The following is a 23,300-nucleotide window of genomic DNA, read 5'->3' as shown; positions in this document are numbered from 1 at the left end:
GGCTACTTATTGAAATGTAATTTGGTTTCTTAATTTTAGCCCGTATCGTGTATACCCCCCCCCCCAATCCAGTGTTATTTAGGGAGTGCGTATGCTTATTCCCTCCCTTTGAAAGCGACTCCCCCTATCTCAGGACTGCCAGCATTTCTGAACTCTCTTCCACGGGCTTTGGGCGGGGTTTTCCTGCCTTGGAGACCCCCCTTTTTAAATTTCTCAGGAGTCCAAAAAGAGAAAGAAAAAACACCCCCTTTTATATATTTTATAGGCCTAACCTCCTTTATAATTTCTCAGGAATCTATAGAGAGAGAGAGAAAAAAAAAAACACCCCTTTTTGAAGAAATGTCCGGGTGAAAAATCAAATACAACCCCTTTTTTTTACAATTCTCGGGCCGGACTTTGTTGCGTGAAAAGTAAATGAGAACAAACAGGTTCTCGGGCTCGCGCTAGCACTCGGCGAATAAAAGAAATCAATAAAAAAAAAAAAAAAGTCTAGAACTAGACTAGGCCTGCGCACGCTTGGCCTTGGTGCGCAATATCAATATGAGCGCGGGTACAAAGATACGAACAAAAGTCACAAGAAAATTCATTTTCAGCATAGCTATTTCGTTTTAACGGTGAAGAAACAACAATTTTTGAGATACCAAAGGGACCAGAGTTCTAAGAATACCGCCCCAATCTGGCAGTGGCCTAATTGTTTGTTTTCTTGCAAGAAAATAGAGTCTGCGCGCGCAGACCATTGCTCTAAAAAACAGACGTTCAGCCATGATGCCACAAACATGTATTTGTATGGTCAGTGAAATTGCGTGCGAACCATAGTGCGAACACTATTCACTTCCTCATCCATACCACATACACATAACAGGAGCAGACGACAACATTCTTTGTTGCATCATTTATACATGTGCTGATGGCAGTGCATTATACGGCTGCTACCTGTTTTATCATTTTATGCTTACAGTTACAATTCGTGTCTATCATGTTGGATCTACATCTTTAATGTGGATCTTTTGACGATCGAGAAGCTTGAGTCCTGAGATAAATTATTAGTGTGTGCTGTCTGCGAATTATCTTGCTGTTGCATGTTGCCATTCGAGATGTGATTGTGAGGAGCCGTTCAAAGACCGTGACCGTGGTTCATTATCGAGGTACATGTTTATAATATATATCGGTAGTATATCATCGTTTGCAACGGGTAATGTATTGTATTTTCATTTGACTATTGTATTTATTCAGACATTCAGTAGAAACCAAACATGTCTGGGGCCCGGGGAAGCAGCAAAAGGTTTGAAAAACTGTTACAGGGCTGTATCCCCGACAGTAACTTGAATTATAACAAGATATGCATGATCATAAAAAACGAAATAAAAAACAAAGAAATGCATAGATTAAATAGTTAAGGAGGTATATATGAATAAAAAACACGATAAGTTCTATAGCATGTAACCTGTTAAGTGGTGTCAGCAAATTATTAAATATAAATTACCACAGGATTGAGTATCAAAATACTATTATAAGGAAGGAAATCCAAAAAAGTGTAGCTCCTTCCATGCATCGGGGTGTCATAATGCACGTAACTTATTATTTAAAAAATTATGTATTTTATTTGCAATTAAAATGCAACGGGTATAAATTTCTATATTATGGGGCTGTGATGTGTCTGGACGCAGAAAAAAAATGGAGCATTCTCATTAGCCTTTGAATTTTATGAAAAGTATGCACTAAAATATATTATTAACCGTCGTTTGTGTTATCTCACATAGACTATATACAAATGAGTGTGTCCGCCAAATGAAACCAAGTTATTTTTTGTTTGTTATACTGATGGACATGTTTATCTATCCTTGTAGATAAATTTAGAGGGCATCTATCTATCTATCTTATCCCGGTTAGGCAGTGGATTGAAACATAATTATCTTCATTTCACTCTTCTGCCATTCTGGTGCACTCCTGGGGGGGTGTTTCACAAAGATCCTAAGTTGAACCTATCTCTGAGTTGGACTTAAAAATTATGGAAAGCCATTAGCATCTTTGAAAATATTTTGTAAAAGTTATTTTGAAAGGCATTAATAATTATTCAAATCATTCATATTTTCTAGCATCAAGGAGATTTCATGTTCTGGATGTGGAATTTGTAAAAAGTCTAAAATACTTGAATTTCTGCTTTTGAATATATTTCATTTTAAGACTCCAATGGCTGTCCATAATTTTTAAGTCCAACTTAGAGTTAAGTTCTACTTAGGATCTTTGTGAAACACCCCCCTCTTTACATTCTCTTCCCAGTTGATTCTGGGTTTCCCTTTCGGTCTAGTTCCTTCTACTCTTCCCTCTAACATATTATTTTAAGAGGCTTTGGTGCCTTTTAAAGGCCCACTGCACTACTTTTAGCTACTTGCGCCCTCTATATAACACACAATGCCTAATCGGTGACCATTGGTCCCCCATGATCCTCTTTTTCTTATGTTAACTGAGAGCTGAGTTGATGAGATAACCACCTGTCCAGTGACCTTGCAGGGCGGTCTAATCCCTCCTGTAAACTACGGCAGATAAGCTTTAACATGACAAAGTATTTGACTTTTCTCTCCTTAACTAATCCAACAGTGCAATTTGTTTACGCCCTGCCATTTGCAATATCTCTTTGTTGGTTTTTTTTTATTCGTTTCCAGGATAAATCCACATTTCAAAAGATGTTATGACATTTCCCATTGCCTCGCTTATTGTCCATGTTTCTGCTCTATGCAATAGACCATCCATAACAGTAAGCGCAAAGTTCACCTTTCTATATTATGTAAATAAGTTTTTCATTGCGTGAAATGTATTCCGAGCTATTTCTATTCTTCGTTTTATTTCTGCTTCTCATCTGGCATCATCTGTGATATTTGTCCTAAATCCTAAGTAGATATAATTACTGACCTGCTCAATGATATGTCCATCGAGTTTCAAACAGATTCTAGGCTAAAAACATGCGGATATTGTAATCTAACGACAAACAAATTGTTTTTCCTGGATGATTAAATTTGGTATTGGACTCTTATCTTCGCACAACTGGGAGTGTTTCACTAAACCCTAAAATCGATCTTAAAATCGATCCGAAATTCACTACCTTAGTACAATCTTCTCTCATCTGAACAGGGTTACCAAGTCCCTTTAAGCTAAAACCGATTAGGCATATTATCCTAGTATTCAAATTATGCAAGGATACCTGTTTACCTATAGACGTCAAGCACTGTCAGTGACTGACATCTTTTTTTCTTTGGTAATAAAATACATAAAATGAGCTGTAACAGGTATTATGAGCATTTTGTCTACATCAATACCCCACTACTTGTAATGGCCAAAATTAAACTGATTGAATCTTTGTGCAGCACAAAATTTACCACCATTCGACTATTACTTATAGGTGATTGCAATCACTTAAATCGATTCGACAACAGATGGTCGTTCTTTTCCCACTACAAGCCATTTTCAAGCCCTTTCTTTTTGAGGGAAGTTCCATGTTAGAATCGTCTTTCAAATACCATTGGAATTTAACCTTTTCATATTTGTTTGGCCTGCAAATGGGACATAGTACCTTTAACATAGGTATAAACACTTTCAAAAATTATTTCAAAAACCTAATTAATCTTTTGATAAATAGCTTAACCAATTCAAATTCATTTTATGTCAAATCAACAAGTATTCAGGAATATCAAATTCTCAACTATGTTAAAACAGATAAATCAAGTGGACCAGACGCCATTTTACCTTGAAATTATTGATTTAAAAAAAATGTTAATCCATAGTGCCAACAGGTTGTATATAAGTAATGGTTTAACAATTCGTTTTTATCTATACCAGTGTTTTCTAATCACAGTCTAGAATCTCTAAACTCTTTAACAACCTGAGATTATAGATGAGCCATTCGCTAAATGGTTAACCATCCAGCAAATTTTATGCTGACATGCAAATCCACTTACCCCAAGATAGACTACACTTTGTACCCTCAATCAGGGGCGTAAATCCCGGGGGGGATGGGGGGGGGGGGCTGCATCCCCCCCCCCCCTGGCTTGAGGTAGGGGAGATGGCCTGTACAATCATCCCCCCTGATATTACAAAAAAAAGAGAGACAGAAAAGGAAGAAGAAGAAGACGAAAAAATGTGATTGTTTCAATTTCAGCATAATGCATGAGAAATTAGTTATTTTTTGTATGTATGTAAAACTGTATAGCCTACACGTATACAGTATGTCACTATCATTAAGAATAGTTGGCGACGTGCGCGAACAAGCACTTCATAAACTTCAGAATAATTTTTCGTTATTTTGCAAGGTATTATTATAGCCCAGACGTAAAGTGCGCGAGCGCGCGAGCGCTTAAAAAGTGCAATCATGTACAGTAGATGCCCGGCTCCCACTTAGTGTTATTTAGGGTACGCGTACGCTCGTTCCCTCCCTTTGAAAGCACCCCCCCCCCCCCACCCTATCTCAGGACTGCCAACATTTCTGAATCCCCCTTTCTCCGGCTTTTCGCTGGCTTTTCCTGCCTTGGAGACCCCCCCCCAAAAAAAAAAAAAAAAATCCGGATCACTGCTAAATGTACCACCCCCCCCCCCCCGATTTCAGGTGAGCGAGTCGATCTAGTCGATCGAGGGGGACTGAGGGGCAATGCTTTTAATTTTCAAAATGAAATAATCCTGAATGAGCTTTCAAAGCTAGCAGGAATTTCAGAAATTTGATCCCGGGATTTGATCAATTTTCTATGATATTCAAGATATTTTATAACCCCATTTTTACATTTCTCAGGAGTCCAAAGAGAGAGAGAAAAAACCCACCCCCTTTTTAAAGAAATTAAGAGTCGAGAACAGTACAACGAATCGTCTTCTTTCTCTAATGGTTTAATGAAACGTAAAAGCTTCCGCGCTTCGCGCGGGAGGGAGGGGGGGGGGGGAAGGAAAAGACTAAATTTAGATGAGAATTAAAGTAAAGAAATGTACAACGAATCGTTTTCTTTCTCTAATGATTAAAGAAACGTAAAAGCTTCCGCGCTTCGCGCGGGAGGAAATGGGGGGGGGGGGGGGGGGGGGGGGGAAGGGAAAAACTGAATTCAGATGAGGATTAAAAGTCGAGAACGGTACAACGAATCGTCTTCTTTCTCTAATGATTTAATGAAACGTAAAAGCTTAGGCGCTTCGCGCGGGAGGGGAGGGGGGAACTGAATTCAGACGAGGATTAAGAGTCGAGAACAGTACAACGAATCGTCTTCTTTCTCTAATTATTTAATGAAACGTAAAAGCTTCCGCGCTTCGCGCGAGAGGGGGGGGGGACTAAATTCAGACGAGGATTAAGAGTCGAGAACAGTACAACGAATTGTCTTCTTTCTCCAATGATTTTATGAAACGTAAAAGCTTCCGCGCTTCGCGCAGGAGGGGGGAAGGGAAAAACTGAATTCAGATGAGGATTAAAAGTCGAGAAAGGTACAACGAATCGTCTTCTTTCTCTAATGATTTAATGAAACGTAAAAGCTTAGGCGCTTCGCGCGGGAGGGGAGGGGGGAACTGAATTCAGACGAGGATTAAGAGTCGAGAACAGTACAACGAATCGTCTTCTTTCTCTAATTATTTAATGAAACGTAAAAGCTTCCGCGCTTCGCGCGAGAGGGGGGAGGGGGGGGGGGGGGGGACTAAATTCAGACGAGGATTAAGAGTCGAGAACGGTACAACGAATTGTCTTCTTTCTCCAATGATTTTATGAAACGTAATAGCTTCCGCGCTTCGCGCAGGAGGGGGGAAGGGAAAAACTGAATTCAGATGAGGATTAAAAGTCGAGAAAGGTACAACGAATCGTCTTCTTTCTCTAATGATTTAATGAAACGTAATAGCTTCCGCGCTTCGCGCGGGAGGGAGGGGGGAAGGAAAAGACTAAATTTAGATGAGAATTAAAGTCGAGAACGGTACAACGAATCGTCTTCTTTCTCTAATGATTTAATGAACGTAATAGCTTCCGCGCTTCGCGCGGGAGGGAGGGGGGGGGGGGGGAAGGAAAAGACTAAATTTAGATGAGAATTAAAGTAAAGAACTGTACAACGAATCGTTTTCTTTCTCTAATGATTAAAGAAACTGAAAATCTTCTGCGCTTCGCGCGGAAGGAAAGGGGGGGGGGAAGGGAAAAACTGAATTCAGATGAGGATTAAAAGTCGAGAACGGTACAACGAATCGTCTTCTTTCTCTAATTATTTAATGAAACGTAAAAGCTTAGGCGCTTCGCGCGGGAGGGAGGGGGGGGGGAAGGAAAAGACTAAATTTAGATGAGAATTAAAGTAAAGAACTGTACAACGAATCGTCTTCTTTCTCTAATTATTTAATGAAACGTAAAAGCTTAGGCGCTTCGCGCGGGAGGGGAGGGGGGAACTGAATTCAGACGAGGATTAAGAGTCGAGAACGGTACAACGAATCGTCTTCTTTCTCTAATTATTTAATGAAACGTAAAAGCTTAGGCGCTTCGCGCGGGAGGGGGGGGGGGGAAGGAAAAGACTAAATTTAGATGAGAATTAAAGTAAAGAACTGTACAACGAATCGTCTTCTTTCTCTAAGTATTTAATGAAACGTAAAAGCTTCCGCGCTTCGCGCGGGCGGGGGGAGGGGGGACTAAATTCAGACGAGGATTAAGAGTCGAGAACGGTACAACGAATTGTCTTCTTTCTCCAATGATTTTATGAAACGTAAAAGCTTCCGCGCTTCGCGCAGGAGGGGGGAAGGGAAAAACTGAACTCAGATGAGGATTAAAAGTCGAGAACGGTAAAATGAATGGTCTTCTTTTCGTAATGATTTAATGAAACGTAATAGCTTCCGCGCTTCGCGCGGGAGGGGGGGGGGGAAACTAAACTCAGACGAGGATTAAGAGTCGAGAACGGTACAACGAATCGTCTTCTTTCTTCTATGATTTTATGAAACGTAAAAGTTTCCGCGCTTCGCGCAGGAGGGAGGAAGGGAAAAACTGAATTCAGATGAGGATTAAAAGTCGAGAACGGTACAACGAATCGTCTTCTTTCTCTAATGATTTAATGAAACGTAAAAGCTTCCGCGAGAGGGGGGGGGGGAACTGAATTCAGATGAGGATTAAGAGTCGAGAACAGTACAACGAATCGTCTTCTTTCTCTAATTATTTAATGAAACGTATAAGCTTCGCGCGAGAGGGGGGGGGGGGGGACTAAATTCAGACGAGGATTAAGAGTCGAGAACGGTACAACGAATTGTCTTCTTTCTCCAATGATTTTATGAAACGTAAAAGCTTCCGCGCTTCGCGCAGGGGGGGAAGGGAAAAACTGAATTCAGATGAGGATTAAAAGTCGAGAAAGGTACAACGAATCGTCTTCTTTCTCTAATGATAGTGTTATTTAGGGTACGCGTACGCTCGTTCCCTCCCTTTGAAAGCACCCCCCCCCCCACCCTATCTCAGGACTGCCAACATTTCTGAATCCCCCTTTCGCCGGCTTTTCGCTGGCTTTTCCTACCTTGGAGACCCCCCCAAAAAAAAAAAAAAAAAAAAAAAATCCGGATCACTGCTAAATGTACCACCCCCCCCCCGATTTCAGGTGAGCGAGTCGATCTAGTCGATCGAGGGGGACTGAGGGGCAATGCTTTTAATTTTCAAAATGAAATAATCCTGAATGAGCTTTCAAAGCTAGCAGGAATTTCAGAAATTTGATCCCGGGATTTGATCAATTTTTCTATGATATTCAAGATATTTTATAACCCCATTTTACATTTCTCAGGAGTCCAAAGAGAGAGAGAAAAAAAACCCACCCCCTTTTTAAAGAAATTAAGAGTCGTGAATGGTACAACGAATCGTCTTCTTTCTCTAATGATTTAATGAAACGTAAAAGCTTAGGCGCTTCGCGCGGGAGGGGAGGGGGGAACTGAATTCAGACGAGGATTAAGAGTCGAGAACAGTACAACGAATCGTCTTCTTTCTCTAATTGTTGCTGCCGCAGGATCAAAATAACTCAACGTTGAAACGGATGTTCATTTTCTGGTGACGAATGTCTTTATTTGACTTAACGATTGTCAAAACAAAGTAACAGTGATGAACAGTGCCGTGAAAACTGTGAACATAAAAAGTATAAAATAGCACAGAATAATAAATACCGTGCGAAAGATACAAATATATGTACACAAGTAAATATACAGATTACTTGTCAATTTAAAGAGTTGATAAACCAGATAGATGTTCTTAACGAGAGTTGTTCATACAGATATGATTTGTCAGAATGAGTATAAAAAGGGTTCATGATAAAACAATTATGATATGAGCTACAAGTCTCTTACGAGAAATTTGATAAACATGCATTAAGAGCATACTAGTTAAGACTATGAATATAAAAGCAAGTTTTATATGCTACTGATTTACAGAGAATTCTTATTCATGAATAATTACTCAAACATGAAATATTCAAATGGCTTTCCATAATTTAGCGTTAGATGTAAACAATCTCACGTGTGTGGAAAACTAGCTCACTGAACGCTACTAATCACAACATGAAAAAACACTTATAATGTATCAAAATTACAAACTGATAGATCATGTAAGTAATATGAAATTGTTCTAAATACATTTCTGCCATAACATACCTCGTTGGCAGGACTTTTCCATCCTTGGGCAGCAAAATATACCTTGAAACTTTGGCGTTTCTTGAAGACCCCACAAAACACGTATTGCTTGGGCCAGGTCGTAATTCAGAAAAGCCAAGGGTCAACGCGTTCACCGAACTTATCGGCACACGGATATCAAATAATTTGTCCAACTGGAATTTACTTAAAACGACCAACGATTTAGTTTTGACAGAATTTACTAATGTTATTCGCATTTCAATGAACATTACTTTACATTTCAGTACATAATTAATGATAATAACTTATTTCTTATGCTTGAATGTATGGAACTATTTTCTCGTGCGTACTAAAAATGTGTTTGTAGGCCTTTTATTGACATTGACCCGCGCTAGGCATGCGCTGTAAATCTTTCTTAAGTAACAAAGAGAAATTACTTAAAGGGCGATGCACATGTAAAATAGGTGGTGCTATGAACAAAAATTAAAAATACTAATGACAAATTCTGGCGGCAGCCACACTAATTATTTAATGAAACGTAAAAGCTTCCGCGCTTCGCGCGAGAGGGGGGGGGGGGGGGGACTAAATTCAGACGAGGATTAAGAGTCGAGAACGGTACAACGAATTGTCTTCTTTCTCCAATGATTTTATGAAACGTAAAAGCTTCCGCGCTTCGTGCAGGAGGGGGGAAGGGAAAAACTGAATTCAGATGAGGATTAACAGTCGAGAAAGGTACAACGAATCGTCTTCTTTCTCTAATTATTTAATGAAACGTATAAGCTTCCGCGCTTCGCGCGAGAGGGGGGGGACTAAATTCAGACGAGGATTAAGAGTCGAGAACGGTACAACGAATTGTCTTCTTTCTCCAATGATTTTATGAAACGTAAAAGCTTCCGCGCTTCGCGCAGGGGGGGAAGGGAAAAACTGAATTCAGATGAGGATTAAAAGTCGAGAAAGGTACAACGAATCGTCTTCTTTCTCTAATGATTTAATGAAACGTAATAGCTTCCGCACTTCGCGCGGGAGGGAGGGGGGAAGAAAAAGACTAAATTTAGATGAGAATTAAAGTCGAGAACGGTACAACGAATCGTCTTCTTTCTCTAATTTAATGAAACGTTCTAGATTTAATGAAACGTAAAAGCTTAGGCGCTTCGCGCGGGAGGGGAGGGGGGGAACTGAATTCAGACGAGGATTAAGAGTCGAGAACGGTACAACGAATCGTCTTCTTTCTCTAATTATTTAATGAAACGTAAAAGCTTCCGCGCTTCGCGCGGGAGGGGGGGGGGGGACTAAATTCAGACGAGGATTAAGAGTCGAGAACGGTACAACGAATTGTCTTCTTTCTCCAATGATTTTATGAAACGTAAAAGCTTCCGCGCTTCGCGCAGGAGGGGGGAAGGGAAAAACTGAACTCAGATGAGGATTAAAAGTCGAGAACGGTAAAATGAATGGTCTTCTTTTCGTAATGATTTAATGAAACGTCAAGGTTGTCAACGACAATGTGGCAGGCTGGGATTGTACATCCAGGTCTTGGCCGACATCTTCGGAAAGGAAGGTGGTGTTTGACATGGAGTCTAGTAGTGCATACACTAGAACCTCCTTGTCAGGCCTCTCTGTACTAGAAAGGTACACAGGCACAATCATTGATGTAAGGTCACTACGTTCATCGCCTTGTACTTTGTGCGTTACAGCTTGAGGATTTGAGGTCGATGCGGTTTGAGCTTCCTTCGGTTGGCTTGATGCCAAGTTGGCCTTGTTCGAATCTCTTTGGTCCTCATGAAGGCAGCTTGGATGCCTTTTACTGCACTTCTTGCAGACCAGTCTGCTTTGGCAATATTTAGACATATGGCCTTTTTCAAGACAGCCATAGCAAAGTCTTTCATTTTTGATGAAATCCTTTCTCTGGGACATGTCTTTCCGAAGGAATTCCCGACAGTCATTCAGGGAATGATTTTGTCTCTTGCACAACAGACATTGCTTCTGTGAAGTTGAGCCAGACGTAGAGAGGGTTACCCGTTTTGAGACTGCGGTTTCCTGTTTTCTCTCTCTAGTCTTGCCAACATCCACAGTGAGCAGAGGATCATTAGCAATGTCTGCTTCGTTCCCAATGAAAGAAACGAAGTCAGCAAACCTAGGATAACAAAGTCGCTCCCTTTTTGTCTGTGCCACCGAGCGATTCCATCTATGGACGATATGATCTGGTAGTCGAGCAACCATTCGGTTGATCTCTCGTATATCATCCAGAATGTTGAGATCGACAATCTCAGCCTTGGCTACCAGACACTGTTGAAGGAAGTCTGCAAACCGCTGCAGCCCATTGTGATCCTTGCTGGTTATCTTGGGCCACACATCCAACTTTGTCCGAAAGGCTTCAGCAATAGCAAATGGATTGCCAAACCTCTTTTGAAGGGTGCTCTTTGCTTGCTCAAATGCATTTTCTGATCTCAGGAGAAAGTAGCCACTGACTGCCTCCTTTGCTGGACCACCAAGATACCTTCGAAGGTAGTGAATTTTTTCACCAGGAGGGGTGCCTCTTCGCTCTACCAGAGTAGTGAAAGCCGACACCCAATCTGGATATTGGAGTGGGTCTCCAGTGAATATTTGCGGCTCCGGAACGGGTAGACGACTCTGAGCCAAGGCATCAGCGAGATCTAAAACTGGTGATCTTGGCTGGAACTTCGGAGCTTGGGGATCAAGCACTACTTGCGCTTGCTGTGACACGATGGAGGCTGGTTCATCAATCAATTTGCTTTCTAACTTGGGAGATGCCCTTGGGATCACATCAGTTGGATTTGGCTGATCTTCGATCTTTTTGACAACAGTTTTACCTCCACGCGAGGATGAAGAAGAGACTGTGCTGGTTCCATCTTCTTCATCGTAGACTCTCATAATTGCTTCTTGTGCCTTGAGCTTGCCTTGTAGTCTTTCCTCTTCTAGTTGTCTTTTCAGCTCGGACATTTTGAAAACTACTTGCTTCCTCCTCATTTCTTCCTCAAGTTCCATTCTTTCGAGCTCCTTTTCCCGTTCATTTTGAAGCTTCTGGGCTGTAAGCTCTTCTTGTAATGCAGCGGCTTCTGCTGCGACTGCAACTCGTCGTGACGATCTGGAAGATGTCCTCGAGAGTCGTGATTGTGTTGAGTGCGCCAACCGAATTGATGGTTGTCTAGAAGAAGACATGTTGGATACCTTATCAATATCCGATAAGATATTACGAACAGAAATAGAAGATTCATCCATTGCCTCAATAACCTCATCATCAATGGAGTCTTCATTGAGCCTTTTTAGCTCAACAAATATCTCCTTCAAAGAATTGAGCCTAGCAGTAATGTCAAGCTTATTCACTGCTAAGCTATCACCATCAATGTTTTGAGACAATAAGCTATTTCGAGTAGATTGTATGATCGAATGCAAATCTATATGTTCAACAAAAAACTTACCTTGAAGGTCGTCTTCTTTATTCTGCAATGCTTTCTCTGTCAATTTGACAGGACGAGTGGAGCGGCGAAGTGTTTCAGGAGGTAAGTTAGTCGAGTCAGTAGTCAAGTTATTTTCAGTTGGTTGTTGCCCTTCCATATTGAACGATATATTTTTGAGGTAAATAAACCAACAAGAAAATCAGTATTTGAGATCAAATTTAAATAATCTTGACCGAAATTTGAAGTTTGAATTTGAATCAAAGTTTGGAAGTGAAATAGAAATGGGCGTGTGGGAGTGGGCTGGTAACAGCAAATGGCAGTAGCTGATAACAAATAGCAAAGATAACTGCTTTAACCCAAATCTCAATTCGGGCACGATAAAAACACAGCGCTACGCAGGACATACAATTCGATACATTCAAGCTTTGAAATAATAAAAATATCAAACGTAGCATAGAATTAATGATATTATCATGAATCCAAATCAATTCCAATATCAACAAGGTAACCCGATTTCTAATCAATTTCAAATTATTATGACCTTTTGTTCCCTTGTTCTTAAAGGAAAACACTATCGGTAATCAGTTTCTTTTTAGTTTAGAAATTTTTTCAATCTTAATAAAAAAATATCCTTTCAAATGAACTTGATCATGTTATTTTGTCTCAAAATCATCTATAAGTGCACACACAAGGTTATTCTTGATGAGATGTTACATACACATAACAAATTCTGTAAACTTATCTCCACTCGTTAGATAAGTATTTTAAGAAAATTATAATCTTAGCTGAAAATTTAAATCCCAAACATCATAAGGGAATCAAGTCTTATGTTGTTTTAAATTACGTTATCCAAACAAATCAGCATAAATAGCTGTTACAATTCTGGGATACGAACCAAGACTCTGTTAGAGATCTTAAAGGTTTTAAATCTGAAATTCTCTCGAGAAGTTGATATGCAAGCCTAAATCAATCTTTAGCTTGTTTATTGCTTAAGTTTCCAAACGAGAAATTTCAATCGCATATAAATGTTCTAGTGTTCTTTCTTTGATTTCAATCTTCAATTATTTTGATGAAAATGAACCTGACATCCTTGAGCGATGATCAACCTCCAAGCCGTTTGATTGCCCGTGTCTTGCCGAGTTCCTCGTCAGCTTCCTTAGTGGCCAGGTGAGGACGAATGCAGTTCCAGACATCACATCAAATATTTGGCTTGAGTAGTTGATCCAATTATGGATTTCTCAGGTGTCATGTCCATCCGAGTTTTCACTGTTGCTGCCGCAGGATCAAAATAACTCAACGTTGAAACGGATGTTCATTTTCTGGTGACGAATGTCTTTATTTGACTTAACGATTGTCAAAACAAAGTAACAGTGATGAACAGTGCCGTGAAAACTGTGAACATAAAAAGTATAAAATAGCACAGAATAATAAATACCGTGCGAAAGATACAAATATATGTACACAAGTAAATATACAGATTACTTGTCAATTTAAAGAGTTGATAAACCAGATAGATGTTCTTAACGAGAGTTGTTCATACAGATATGATTTGTCAGAATGAGTATAAAAAGGGTTCATGATAAAACAATTATGATATGAGCTACAAGTCTCTTACGAGAAATTTGATAAACATGCATTAAGAGCATACTAGTTAAGACTATGAATATAAAAGCAAGTTTTATATGCTACTGATTTACAGAGAATTCTTATTCATGAATAATTACTCAAACATGAAATATTCAAATGGCTTTCCATAATTTAGCGTTAGATGTAAACAATCTCACGTGTGTGGAAAACTAGCTCACTGAACGCTACTAATCACAACATGAAAAAACACTTATAATGTATCAAAATTACAAACTGATAGATCATGTAAGTAATATTAAATTGTTCTAAATACATTTCTGCCATAACATACCTCGTTGGCAGGACTTTTCCATCCTTGGGCAGCAAAATATACCTTGAAACTTTGGCGTTTCTTGAAGACCCCACAAAACACGTATTGCTTGGGCCAGGTCGTAATTCAGAAAAGCCAAGGGTCAACGCGTTCACCGAACTTATCGGCACACGGATATCAAATAATTTGTCCAACTGGAATTTTACTTAAAACGACCAACGATTTAGTTTTGACAGAATTTACTAATGTTATTCGCATTTCAATGAACATTACTTTACATTTCAGTACATAATTAATGATAATAACTTATTTCTTATGCTTGAATGTATGGAACTATTTTCTCGTGCGTACTAAAAATGTGTTTGTAGGCCTTTTATTGACATTGACCCGCGCTAGGCATGCGCTGTAAATCTTTCTTAAGTAACAAAGAGAAATTACTTAAAGGGCGATGCACATGTAAAATAGGTGGTGCTATGAACAAAAATTAAAAATACTAATGACAAATTCTGGCGGCAGCCACACTAATTATTTAATGAAACGTAAAAGCTTCCGCGCTTCGCGCGAGAGGGGGGGGGGAGGGGGGGGGGACTAAATTCAGACGAGGATTAAGAGTCGAGAACGGTACAACGAATTGTCTTCTTTCTCCAATGATTTTATGAAACGTAAAAAGCTTCCGCGCTTCGTGCAGGAGGGGGGAAGGGAAAAACTGAATTCAGATGAGGATTAACAGTCGAGAAAGGTACAACGAATCGTCTTCTTTCTCTAATTATTTAATGAAACGTATAAGCTTCCGCGCTTCGCGCGAGAGGGGGGGGGGGGGGGACTAAATTCAGACGAGGATTAAGAGTCGAGAACGGTACAACGAATTGTCTTCTTTCTCCAATGATTTTATGAAACGTAAAAGCTTCCGCGCTTCGCGCAGGGGGGGAAGGGAAAAACTGAATTCAGATGAGGATTAAAAGTCGAGAAAGGTACAACGAATCGTCTTCTTTCTCTAATGATTTAATGAAACGTAATAGCTTCCGCGCTTCGCGCGGGAGGGAGGGGGGAAGGAAAAGACTAAATTTAGATGAGAATTAAAGTCGAGAACGGTACAACGAATCGTCTTCTTTCTCTAATTTAATGAAACGTTCTAGATTTAATGAAACGTAAAAGCTTAGGCGCTTCGCGCGGGAGGGGAGGGGGGGAACTGAATTCAGACGAGGATTAAGAGTCGAGAACGGTACAACGAATCGTCTTCTTTCTCTAATTATTTAATGAAACGTAAAAGCTTCCGCGCTTCGCGCGGGAGGGGGGGGGGGGACTAAATTCAGACGAGGATTAAGAGTCGAGAACGGTACAACGAATTGTCTTCTTTCTCCAATGATTTTATGAAACGTAAAAGCTTCCGCGCTTCGCGCAGGAGGGGGGAAGGGAAAAACTGAACTCAGATGAGGATTAAAAGTCGAGAACGGTAAAATGAATGGTCTTCTTTTCGTAATGATTTAATGAAACGTAAAAGCTTCCGCGCTTCGCGCAGGAGGGGGGGGGGGGAAACTAAACTCAGACGAGGATTAAGAGTCGAGAACGGTACAACGAATCGTCTTCTTTCTCCAATGATTTTATGAAACGTAAAAGTTTCCGCGCTTCGCGCAGGAGGGGGGAAGGGAAAAAACTGAATTCAGATGAGGATTAAAAGTCGAGAACGGTACAACGAATCGTCTTCTTTCTCTAATGATTTAATGAAACGTAAAAGCTTCCGCGCTTCGCGCGGAGGGGAGGGGGGAACTGAATTCAGATGAGGATTAAGAGTCGAGAACAGTACAACGAATCGTCTTCTTTCTCTAATTATTTAATGAAACGTATAAGCTTCCGCGCTTCGCGCGAGAGGGGGGGGGGGGGACTAAATTCAGACGAGGATTAAGAGTCGAGAACGGTACAACGAATTGTCTTCTTTCTCCAATGATTTTATGAAACGTAAAAGCTTCCGCGCTTCGCGCAGGGGGGAAGGGAAAAACTGAATTCAGATGAGGATTAAAAGTCGAGAAAGGTACAACGAATCGTCTTCTTTCTCTAATGATTTAATGAAACGTAATAGCTTCCGCGCTTCGCGCGGGAGGGAGGGGGAAGGAAAAGACTAAATTTAGATGAGAATTAAAGTCGAGAACGGTACAACGAATCGTCTTCTTTCTCTAATGATTTAATGAACGTAATAGCATCAAAATATTTGTGCTTCTCTGACCGTAATTAAAAATAAATAAATATATATATATATATATATATATATATATATATATATATATATGTGCTCTTACTCCCCCCCCCCCCCCCCCCCCCCCCCCCCGGCTGATTCGCCGTTCGCCGACTGGCTGATTCGCCGCTAAATATCCAGATTTGCCCCCCGTCTTGCCGCCGGCTGGATCCGCCCCTGTATGAGATTAGTAAGGCTCCAAATCCAATTGAAAGCAAATATTCCATAGGCGCACTTGTGAAACAAACAAAAAGAAGAAGAAGAAGACAAAGAAGAAAAAGAAAAAGAAAAAGAAGATATCACAACGAAGTATTTGCATTATAAACAAAGGAACTATGAGAAATAACATACGAAATTGAAAGAACGATTATATGCCGAATCAAACAGATACGTTTTAAGATTATTTCAAAACACTTCATCTGTTTTACGCTCTAACCGGTTCTATACTGTATCCTTATAATATCCAGAATTGCTGTCTACTTAATACCAAGATATATTATATCGCTATGGTGAGGCCGGGTGCAGGGATCATCCTTGCAGCTAGATTCTCCTTCTACAGCATGGAGATTGGTCTTGCCAAGTCGTTCGGTGTGCTCGTCCCCGAATTGGAAGAACAGCTGCAGGCTTCAAACGCCATCATCGGTCTCATCACATCACTCTCCTTGGCTACTATGTGTCTGGCATGTAAGTTAAACGTTTCATTATACTTATTATATTATTGGTACAATTATCAATATTACTATTATCATCATCATCATTATTGTTGGTGTTCTTCTTCCACGCAAATTTAAATAACTCCATAATAATTATAATATTATACAGTGCGTCCTAGAAAAAACGAATCCTAGAATTATCGATGTTTTATCATAACTTAATCACAATTATACTTAATAAATGACACATAATTATTTGTAAAGCTTAGATCCTCCTCTTTCATCAAACTGACAAACTGCCCATTGGGTTGTACGCAGTGGCGTACGCAGGATTTTTTTTTCAAGGGGGGGGGGGGGGGTTAAAATCAAAAGGGGGGGTTTCCAAAAAAACATACATAAAACATACACATAAAAAAAACTCGAGGGGGGGGGGGTTTAACCCCAAAACCACCCCCCTGCGTACGCGCCTGGTTGTAGGACATTAATGCTCTTGCGACAATTGCTCCGAGTCACTTTCCTACACGAAATCCCCAAACCCCACACCTAACCTTAACGCTAACCTAAAACCTCAATATTCCAACCCTAACTCTAACCTATGCCTTTGACGAAACAATTAAAGCCCAGAACAATAATTGTCGCATCCTATTTTGTAGTTCCTTTTGTAGTTACGGACTTGTTTTATTATTATTCCTAGGTATCATTAAGTGTTCACACTTGTACAAGCATTGCTTTTTAGTGGACCCCTCTTTTACCAATATGTATTTCTACATTTTGTTGTAAATGTTTAGAATTGATTTGTGTTGATTTGTTGGGAACATAAATAAATTGAAATTGATTTATTTCATTTTCTTTAGCTCCGATGGCGAAGATGCTGTTACATCGATGTCCCCGCCCTCGGATTTTAACATCCGTCGTGGGGCTGATGGCTGGCTGTTCACTCATTGCATTGTCGTTCACGCGAAACCTCTTCATAATGGGACCACTTTTCATCTGCCTAGGTAATTGCGAACCATTCGATCTTCCACCTTGCTATCAACCAGGCGCGTACACAGACGGGGGGGGGGGGGGGGGGTTGAGGTTACCCCCCCCCCCCCTCAAATATTTTTTAACGAAATATCGGTCGGCATAATTTTCAAATTTTAGGGACAACAAAAAAATATGCTCTCCTTCCCCCCCCCCCCGTCCTTTAGAATATTTTCTACCTGCAATATTATCTGCAGTACCATGTATTTTACACAAAAAGTTACTTCATAGTTGACTAAAGGTACATTCTGAGAAGTCTCTGATCTACATTATTTTGTTTTGATTTTCATGGGGAATTTCTGTTTTAAATAACCTCGGTCACAAATGCCATTACGAATTGCTACGAACGCCGTACGAACGATTTTCAGACCATGAAAAAACGGAGAGATTCGTACGAACGCATCGTTCGTACGAACTTTTGTGACCGTAGCTTTACAAATTACTATATTATTTACATCTGATTCATTTGTTATTTTCTCTTTCTCTTGTGTGCTCGCAGGGTTATGCTGCTCGGTTATAAATCTTCAAGCGCTTGTTCTGCTGCACGAATACTACCAGGAAGATTTCCCTTTCGTGAGCTGCATCTCTGTCCTCGGTGTTCCCATCGGTGCCGCCATCTTGCCTCCAATTACAGAGAAATTCTTAGAATATTACGGGTTGAGCGGGGCCCTGCTAATCCTTGGGGCTATGGTCCTCAATATGCTCCCATTGGTCTGGTGCTAAAGGTTCCAAAGACAAAGAGATCCGCTTCAGATGACGTCATTCAACAAAACCAGAAGGAATTGAAGCCACTCATGGTGACACCATCTGGAGTAACAAGCGAAAACTCGGGAAAATACGTCACATTATCCATCCAAGATGTGAGGAGCCAGGTGGATCCAGAACTCGACTCTCAGAGCCTCGAATATTCGACAAATATCGACAGACAGAGCCAACTGGATAATTTCGGACCAGAATTGTCATCGCAAGAGTGTAATACGGCTTCTAATAATGCAAGAATTGAGCAATATCCGCAAGGTGGCAAAGACACTCTGGCAAATTCACCCACCAAAGATACACCAGAACCTCTTCTACAACATTCTTCAAATTGTACTGTCATTCGTCCGACAAGCGGAAAGAATGGGTCGACTTGTCTTACTTTCTTTTATCTTGATGTCCTGATCAAGGAACCACTTTTCGCCATCTTCTACCTCCCTAGCGTCTTGGTATTATTCTTGGTGACAGGGGGGTGGGCGCTGTTTGTCGTAGTTTATGCCTTGGATCACGGAATCGATATCGCTCGTGGGACTTACCTCGCAACATCCGGAGCCGTCGGCGGGCTCGTTTCGTCTTTTCTCTTGTCCGTTGGTCTTCGCTACCGTCCTCAATGGAGTCCATATTACTGGATCGCAAACCAGGCGCTTTTTGCAGTCATGTTCTTCTTGCAAGTACTTCACTCCTCATATATCTATCTGCTGGTTACATCCTTTTTCATCGGATTCGGACTATTCGGCGTAAACGTCGTGATCGAGGCCGTGATGTCAGAGGTTATTAAGAAGGAAAACTTTCCCGATGCCAGCAATCTTTTTTTCTTCGCTATAGGTATAGGATACCTCACAGCTGGTTATATTTCAGGTATAGCAACTCTTAGCTTCGTTTAAGTTAATTCGAGATATTTCAATTTCAATCGGAGACAGCTTCCATCCGAATAATTTTGTAAAACGTGTATGACGTGGCGTTACTGTCAGGTTTGGAGAGGAAGGAGAGGATGGATCGGTATGAGGGAATGAGCAGAATGCTCGTACAAATGAGACTTAACCCTACGTTAACTGGGGGGGGGGGTCAATTTGACCCCCCCCCCCCTGTAGAAATTTCGCGACTACTCCGAAACCGCGGCAGATATAAAAATTTCCTCTCATGACTTTTTACTTTCGAGTGTTACGCATCTTTTAAAACAATTTTTTTGAAAATCGGACCTACGGTTACAAGGTCACGTGACCTTTTGTCTTTGCATGTCAGCCCGAAAATCGCTCATTTTCGTGATTTGTGTACAAAACATATGTAAAAGTCATTTTTCCTAAAAATAGATAAAACATTGGTTATTCAGTCTTGTTTAAAGTTTAGATGTTTGTTTTGGGGTCAAAATAGTTGAATTGTAGTTATAAATGAAATAAAACAACAAAAACAATAAAATACATAAGTTAGAAAAACAATAAAAATACATAAGAAATTATAAAAACAAGATATAACATAAGGAATAACCTTGCTCTTCCAATTTTTTGTGTTGTATTATTATTTCAAATGGTCTAATAAATATATGTAGTGAAAAAGAATACTTAAATATGAATAATCTATGATTTATGGGCCGAAATGTGAATTTTATGACCTTATTTGCATAAATTACCATAAATATGCAAATGAGTGAATTTTTCAAAAATTTGAAATTACCATAGTATTCTATACACTTCACTTGACATGCATGCAAATTTTCGCGGCGATCGGCGGTGAAACGGCCGAGATCTTAGGGGGGGGGTCAAATTGACCCCCCCCCCCCCCCCCAGTAAAAACCTGGTCTGAAATAGCCCAGTTAAAATAGGGTTAAATAAACTTTATTTTGAGAGAAAAAATAAAAAAAATAAATGATTAAATAAATAAGTAACTGATTAAAAACGAAGAACAATGTTGCTCCAGTAATAATGAAAGTGAACTGGGAAAATGGTCCGATTGTATGAATAGAATGAATATTAATTTGTAAGTTTTCAGTGTAAAAGGTAGAAATTAGTGGAGTTTAAAAAAAAAATCTACACCAATTTGATTATGCGACTCTTTTCATCATCACTACGTGTTTATCACTTCTTTCTTCTGACAGGTTTCGTCCAGGATCAAACTGGGGATAGCAAAATCCTCTTCCTGTTCCTTGGAGTGATGTCAATGATAGGTCTCGCTCTCGTATCCACGATGGTAATCATTTTCAAGAGAAGACAGCCTGTGAAAACTTCCGATTCAAATGCGACTGAAGATCGTCAAAGAGACGAGACGGAAGGTTATGAGGCTTACAACTTACAAGAGATGATCCGTTATTTTACCGCAATGACCCGTTATTTTACCGCGATGACATTTGCTCCGGGCTCTATTTCGTCAAGGGTGTAGGGGTTTGGGTAAGGGTCGCTATTGAGTTTTAGGTTGGTAATATACAGGGTTAGGATTGTGGTTATGGATAGTGTAAGGTCCAGGGTTGAAGTTAAAAAATCGGCTAGTTTAGCAAGTTGATGCGGAGCAGTCGGCCCAGGAGCACGTGTCGTAAAACCTTACAAAGAGCCGGATATTAACTCTGTTGAGAATTTTTAAAGTATTTTTAAAGTATTTTTATAGTGGGCTTTTTAACATTACTCACGCAATAGACTGAACTAAAACCATTATATAATGGTATGGTAAACAGCGCTCAAAATACACGGGGGCGATGGGCGATTCGCCCCCGTGAGCTCCATAATCGCCCCCATCAGGTTGTCCACGGGGGCGATTGCAAAATTAAAAATCGCCCCCGTGGAATTATAAAATAAAGATTTTCAGCGAATTTAATTATATTGAAAAGGATGCAATTCATAGTTGTACTCGATAATTCTCACTTAACATATTCTCTCTATCTCTCTCACCCTGTCTTGCATAAAGAAAATATGAAAATAATATTTTGCCTTAATTAAGAAAAATTGAAAATGTTATCAGTATTAAACAGGGAGAAGGAAAGGGGAGAAAATTAATCAAAACACACATTGAAGAATCCAATTCAGTGTTCCTTCGTGATGCATAAGAATGAAAGTACATTAAAAGGTGAAATAATAAATTGAAGAGCGATGATGAATCAATTCTTTGACGTTGATTGATTGAATAAAAAAAATGAAACAATATGGTCTGAGGGTCATATATCTTCGAATATTAGAAAGTTTCATCCACCATCGTGTTGTTGAACACTATTTGCAATTTAATTTTAATGCGGTGACGTGTCGGTTACGAGCAGAAGGTCATACCAGGCTTTTATATTTTAATATACTATCAACAGATATCTGGATAGAGACACTTCGTCACATCAAGCTACGAGAAAGTATATCATCATCTCACATATTCTACTCGAACACCGCATCGAAATTCTTTTCACCCTTTTTGCAATGACGAACCTTCGTCATTGCCTTGTTTTCGTTCACATTCTTCTTATTAATATTCTTACTTCTTCTTCCTCCTCTTCTTCTTGTCGTCCGGAATCCCATTCGTTTTGCACGTAGTGCTTGTTATTCCTAGTTAGGTGCTTTCCTCATGTCCTTTTCCTTTCAAATTTCATAGGCATAGTCTCTAACATCTCATCAAGGTCACTACATTCTTCGATTCTCGAAATCACTCATGCATAACCGTCCAGGCGCCATTTTGTCAGTTTCTGGTCCATTTTAAGGCCTTTCTTTCTTTCTTCCTGTCTCCACTATCCTTCATCCTACAAACTTCTAACAAATTCCTCTAGATAGTCTGAGAGATGTTCTTTCATCTGCGACACATGACTTGACCTTCAAAATGCCATCTTCATACTCGAAATTCAAATCTAAAACCGACTCCGTCAAAAATCTCTCAAGTTCTTGAAAAATGGACCCCTAAATAATCTAAAACTGCCATAACTTTCTCATATAAATTCCGTTTTGTATTTAAATCTCACAGTATCTTTATCTCATAATTGCACATAGCCATGCTAAATTTCACGCTCCAATGGGCTTGCACAACATAAATAGCGCCCTCTAAAGTTCTGGGAATTGGCTTTCTCTCTGTGGCCGTATCTCCATAATGGCTTAGCAAACCCGTACCCTTTTTTGAATTTAGATACTTGAAGATATGCCCTTTCGAGCCATATACAAAATTATATACACTATCACTGACCAACTTTGCGAAAATTGCCCTCCAAATTCGCCATTTTCAAGAAAATTCCGAAATAACTTCAACTTGCTCTAAAATGACGATCGTTATACCTACGTCGTTGAAACTTGGCAGACACATGTATCCATATACGTGACAACTGTCTGTCAAGTTTGGTAAATTTTAATAACGTCAGCGCAAAGTTATCGCCAAAAATGATGAATTTGCTATGCATTACGTAATAGCGCCTTTAATGCGTGCAGTACATTGCGTGCAGATGACAATGGTGTCAAACTGACCGCAATGAAGTGCCCTTTCGAATGATACCAAGTATGGTATATGTTTACACAGAAAATTGTGAGTAAATCGCATTTGAACAAGGGTCACTATACGAATTCCGCCCGATTACATCCATCATTTGCGATGACGTCATTTTTTCAGACTACTTTTCGCCCGCTAAACATCCTTTTTTTTCGTTGAAAATTTGCAATGACATTCCGAGATGCAATACGCAGGGCACCTCGTGGCCGGATTTTTGAAAGTAGTCAAGGGGGCCATTTAAGACGCCATTTTGTCCTTTAAATCTATTTTACATCACATGTTTCGATAGGATTATCATAGAAAAAAAGAGA

General features: G+C 39.9%; 2 protein-coding genes and 1 long non-coding RNA gene across 3 annotated transcripts; 1 reads left to right on the top strand and 2 right to left on the bottom strand.

Annotated features, from left to right (window-relative positions):
* The first annotated feature begins 794 nt into the window (after positions 1–794).
* LOC754242 (monocarboxylate transporter 9) lies at positions 795–21,303 on the top strand. Its single transcript, XM_030980759.1, has 5 exons — positions 795–1,145; positions 16,591–16,807; positions 17,631–17,774; positions 18,299–19,413; positions 20,648–21,303. Exons 2-4 carry the CDS (start codon positions 16,630–16,632, stop codon positions 18,520–18,522), a joined length of 546 nt encoding a protein of 181 aa, XP_030836619.1. The 5' UTR covers positions 795–1,145; positions 16,591–16,629; the 3' UTR covers positions 18,523–19,413; positions 20,648–21,303.
* On the bottom strand, positions 7,995–9,104 carry LOC105437512. The gene is made up of 2 exons (XR_970629.2): positions 8,602–9,104; positions 7,995–8,075 (listed from the first exon to the last, which is right to left on the bottom strand). It is a non-coding gene; the product is annotated as an uncharacterized LOC105437512 (long non-coding RNA).
* On the bottom strand, positions 10,051–14,418 carry LOC115922367. The gene is made up of 2 exons (XM_030981294.1): positions 13,915–14,418; positions 10,051–13,388 (listed from the first exon to the last, which is right to left on the bottom strand). Exon 2 carries the CDS (start codon positions 12,151–12,153, stop codon positions 10,051–10,053), a length of 2,103 nt encoding a protein of 700 aa, XP_030837154.1. The 5' UTR covers positions 12,154–13,388; positions 13,915–14,418.
* Positions 21,304–23,300: the final 1,997 nt, after the last annotated feature.

This window comes from Strongylocentrotus purpuratus, unplaced genomic scaffold (genome assembly GCF_000002235.5).
Source record: "Strongylocentrotus purpuratus isolate Spur 01 unplaced genomic scaffold, Spur_5.0 spur5_scaffold_11, whole genome shotgun sequence".
NCBI lineage: Eukaryota > Metazoa > Echinodermata > Echinoidea > Camarodonta > Strongylocentrotidae > Strongylocentrotus > Strongylocentrotus purpuratus.
This window is presented reverse-complemented; position numbering and strand designations above follow the sequence as displayed.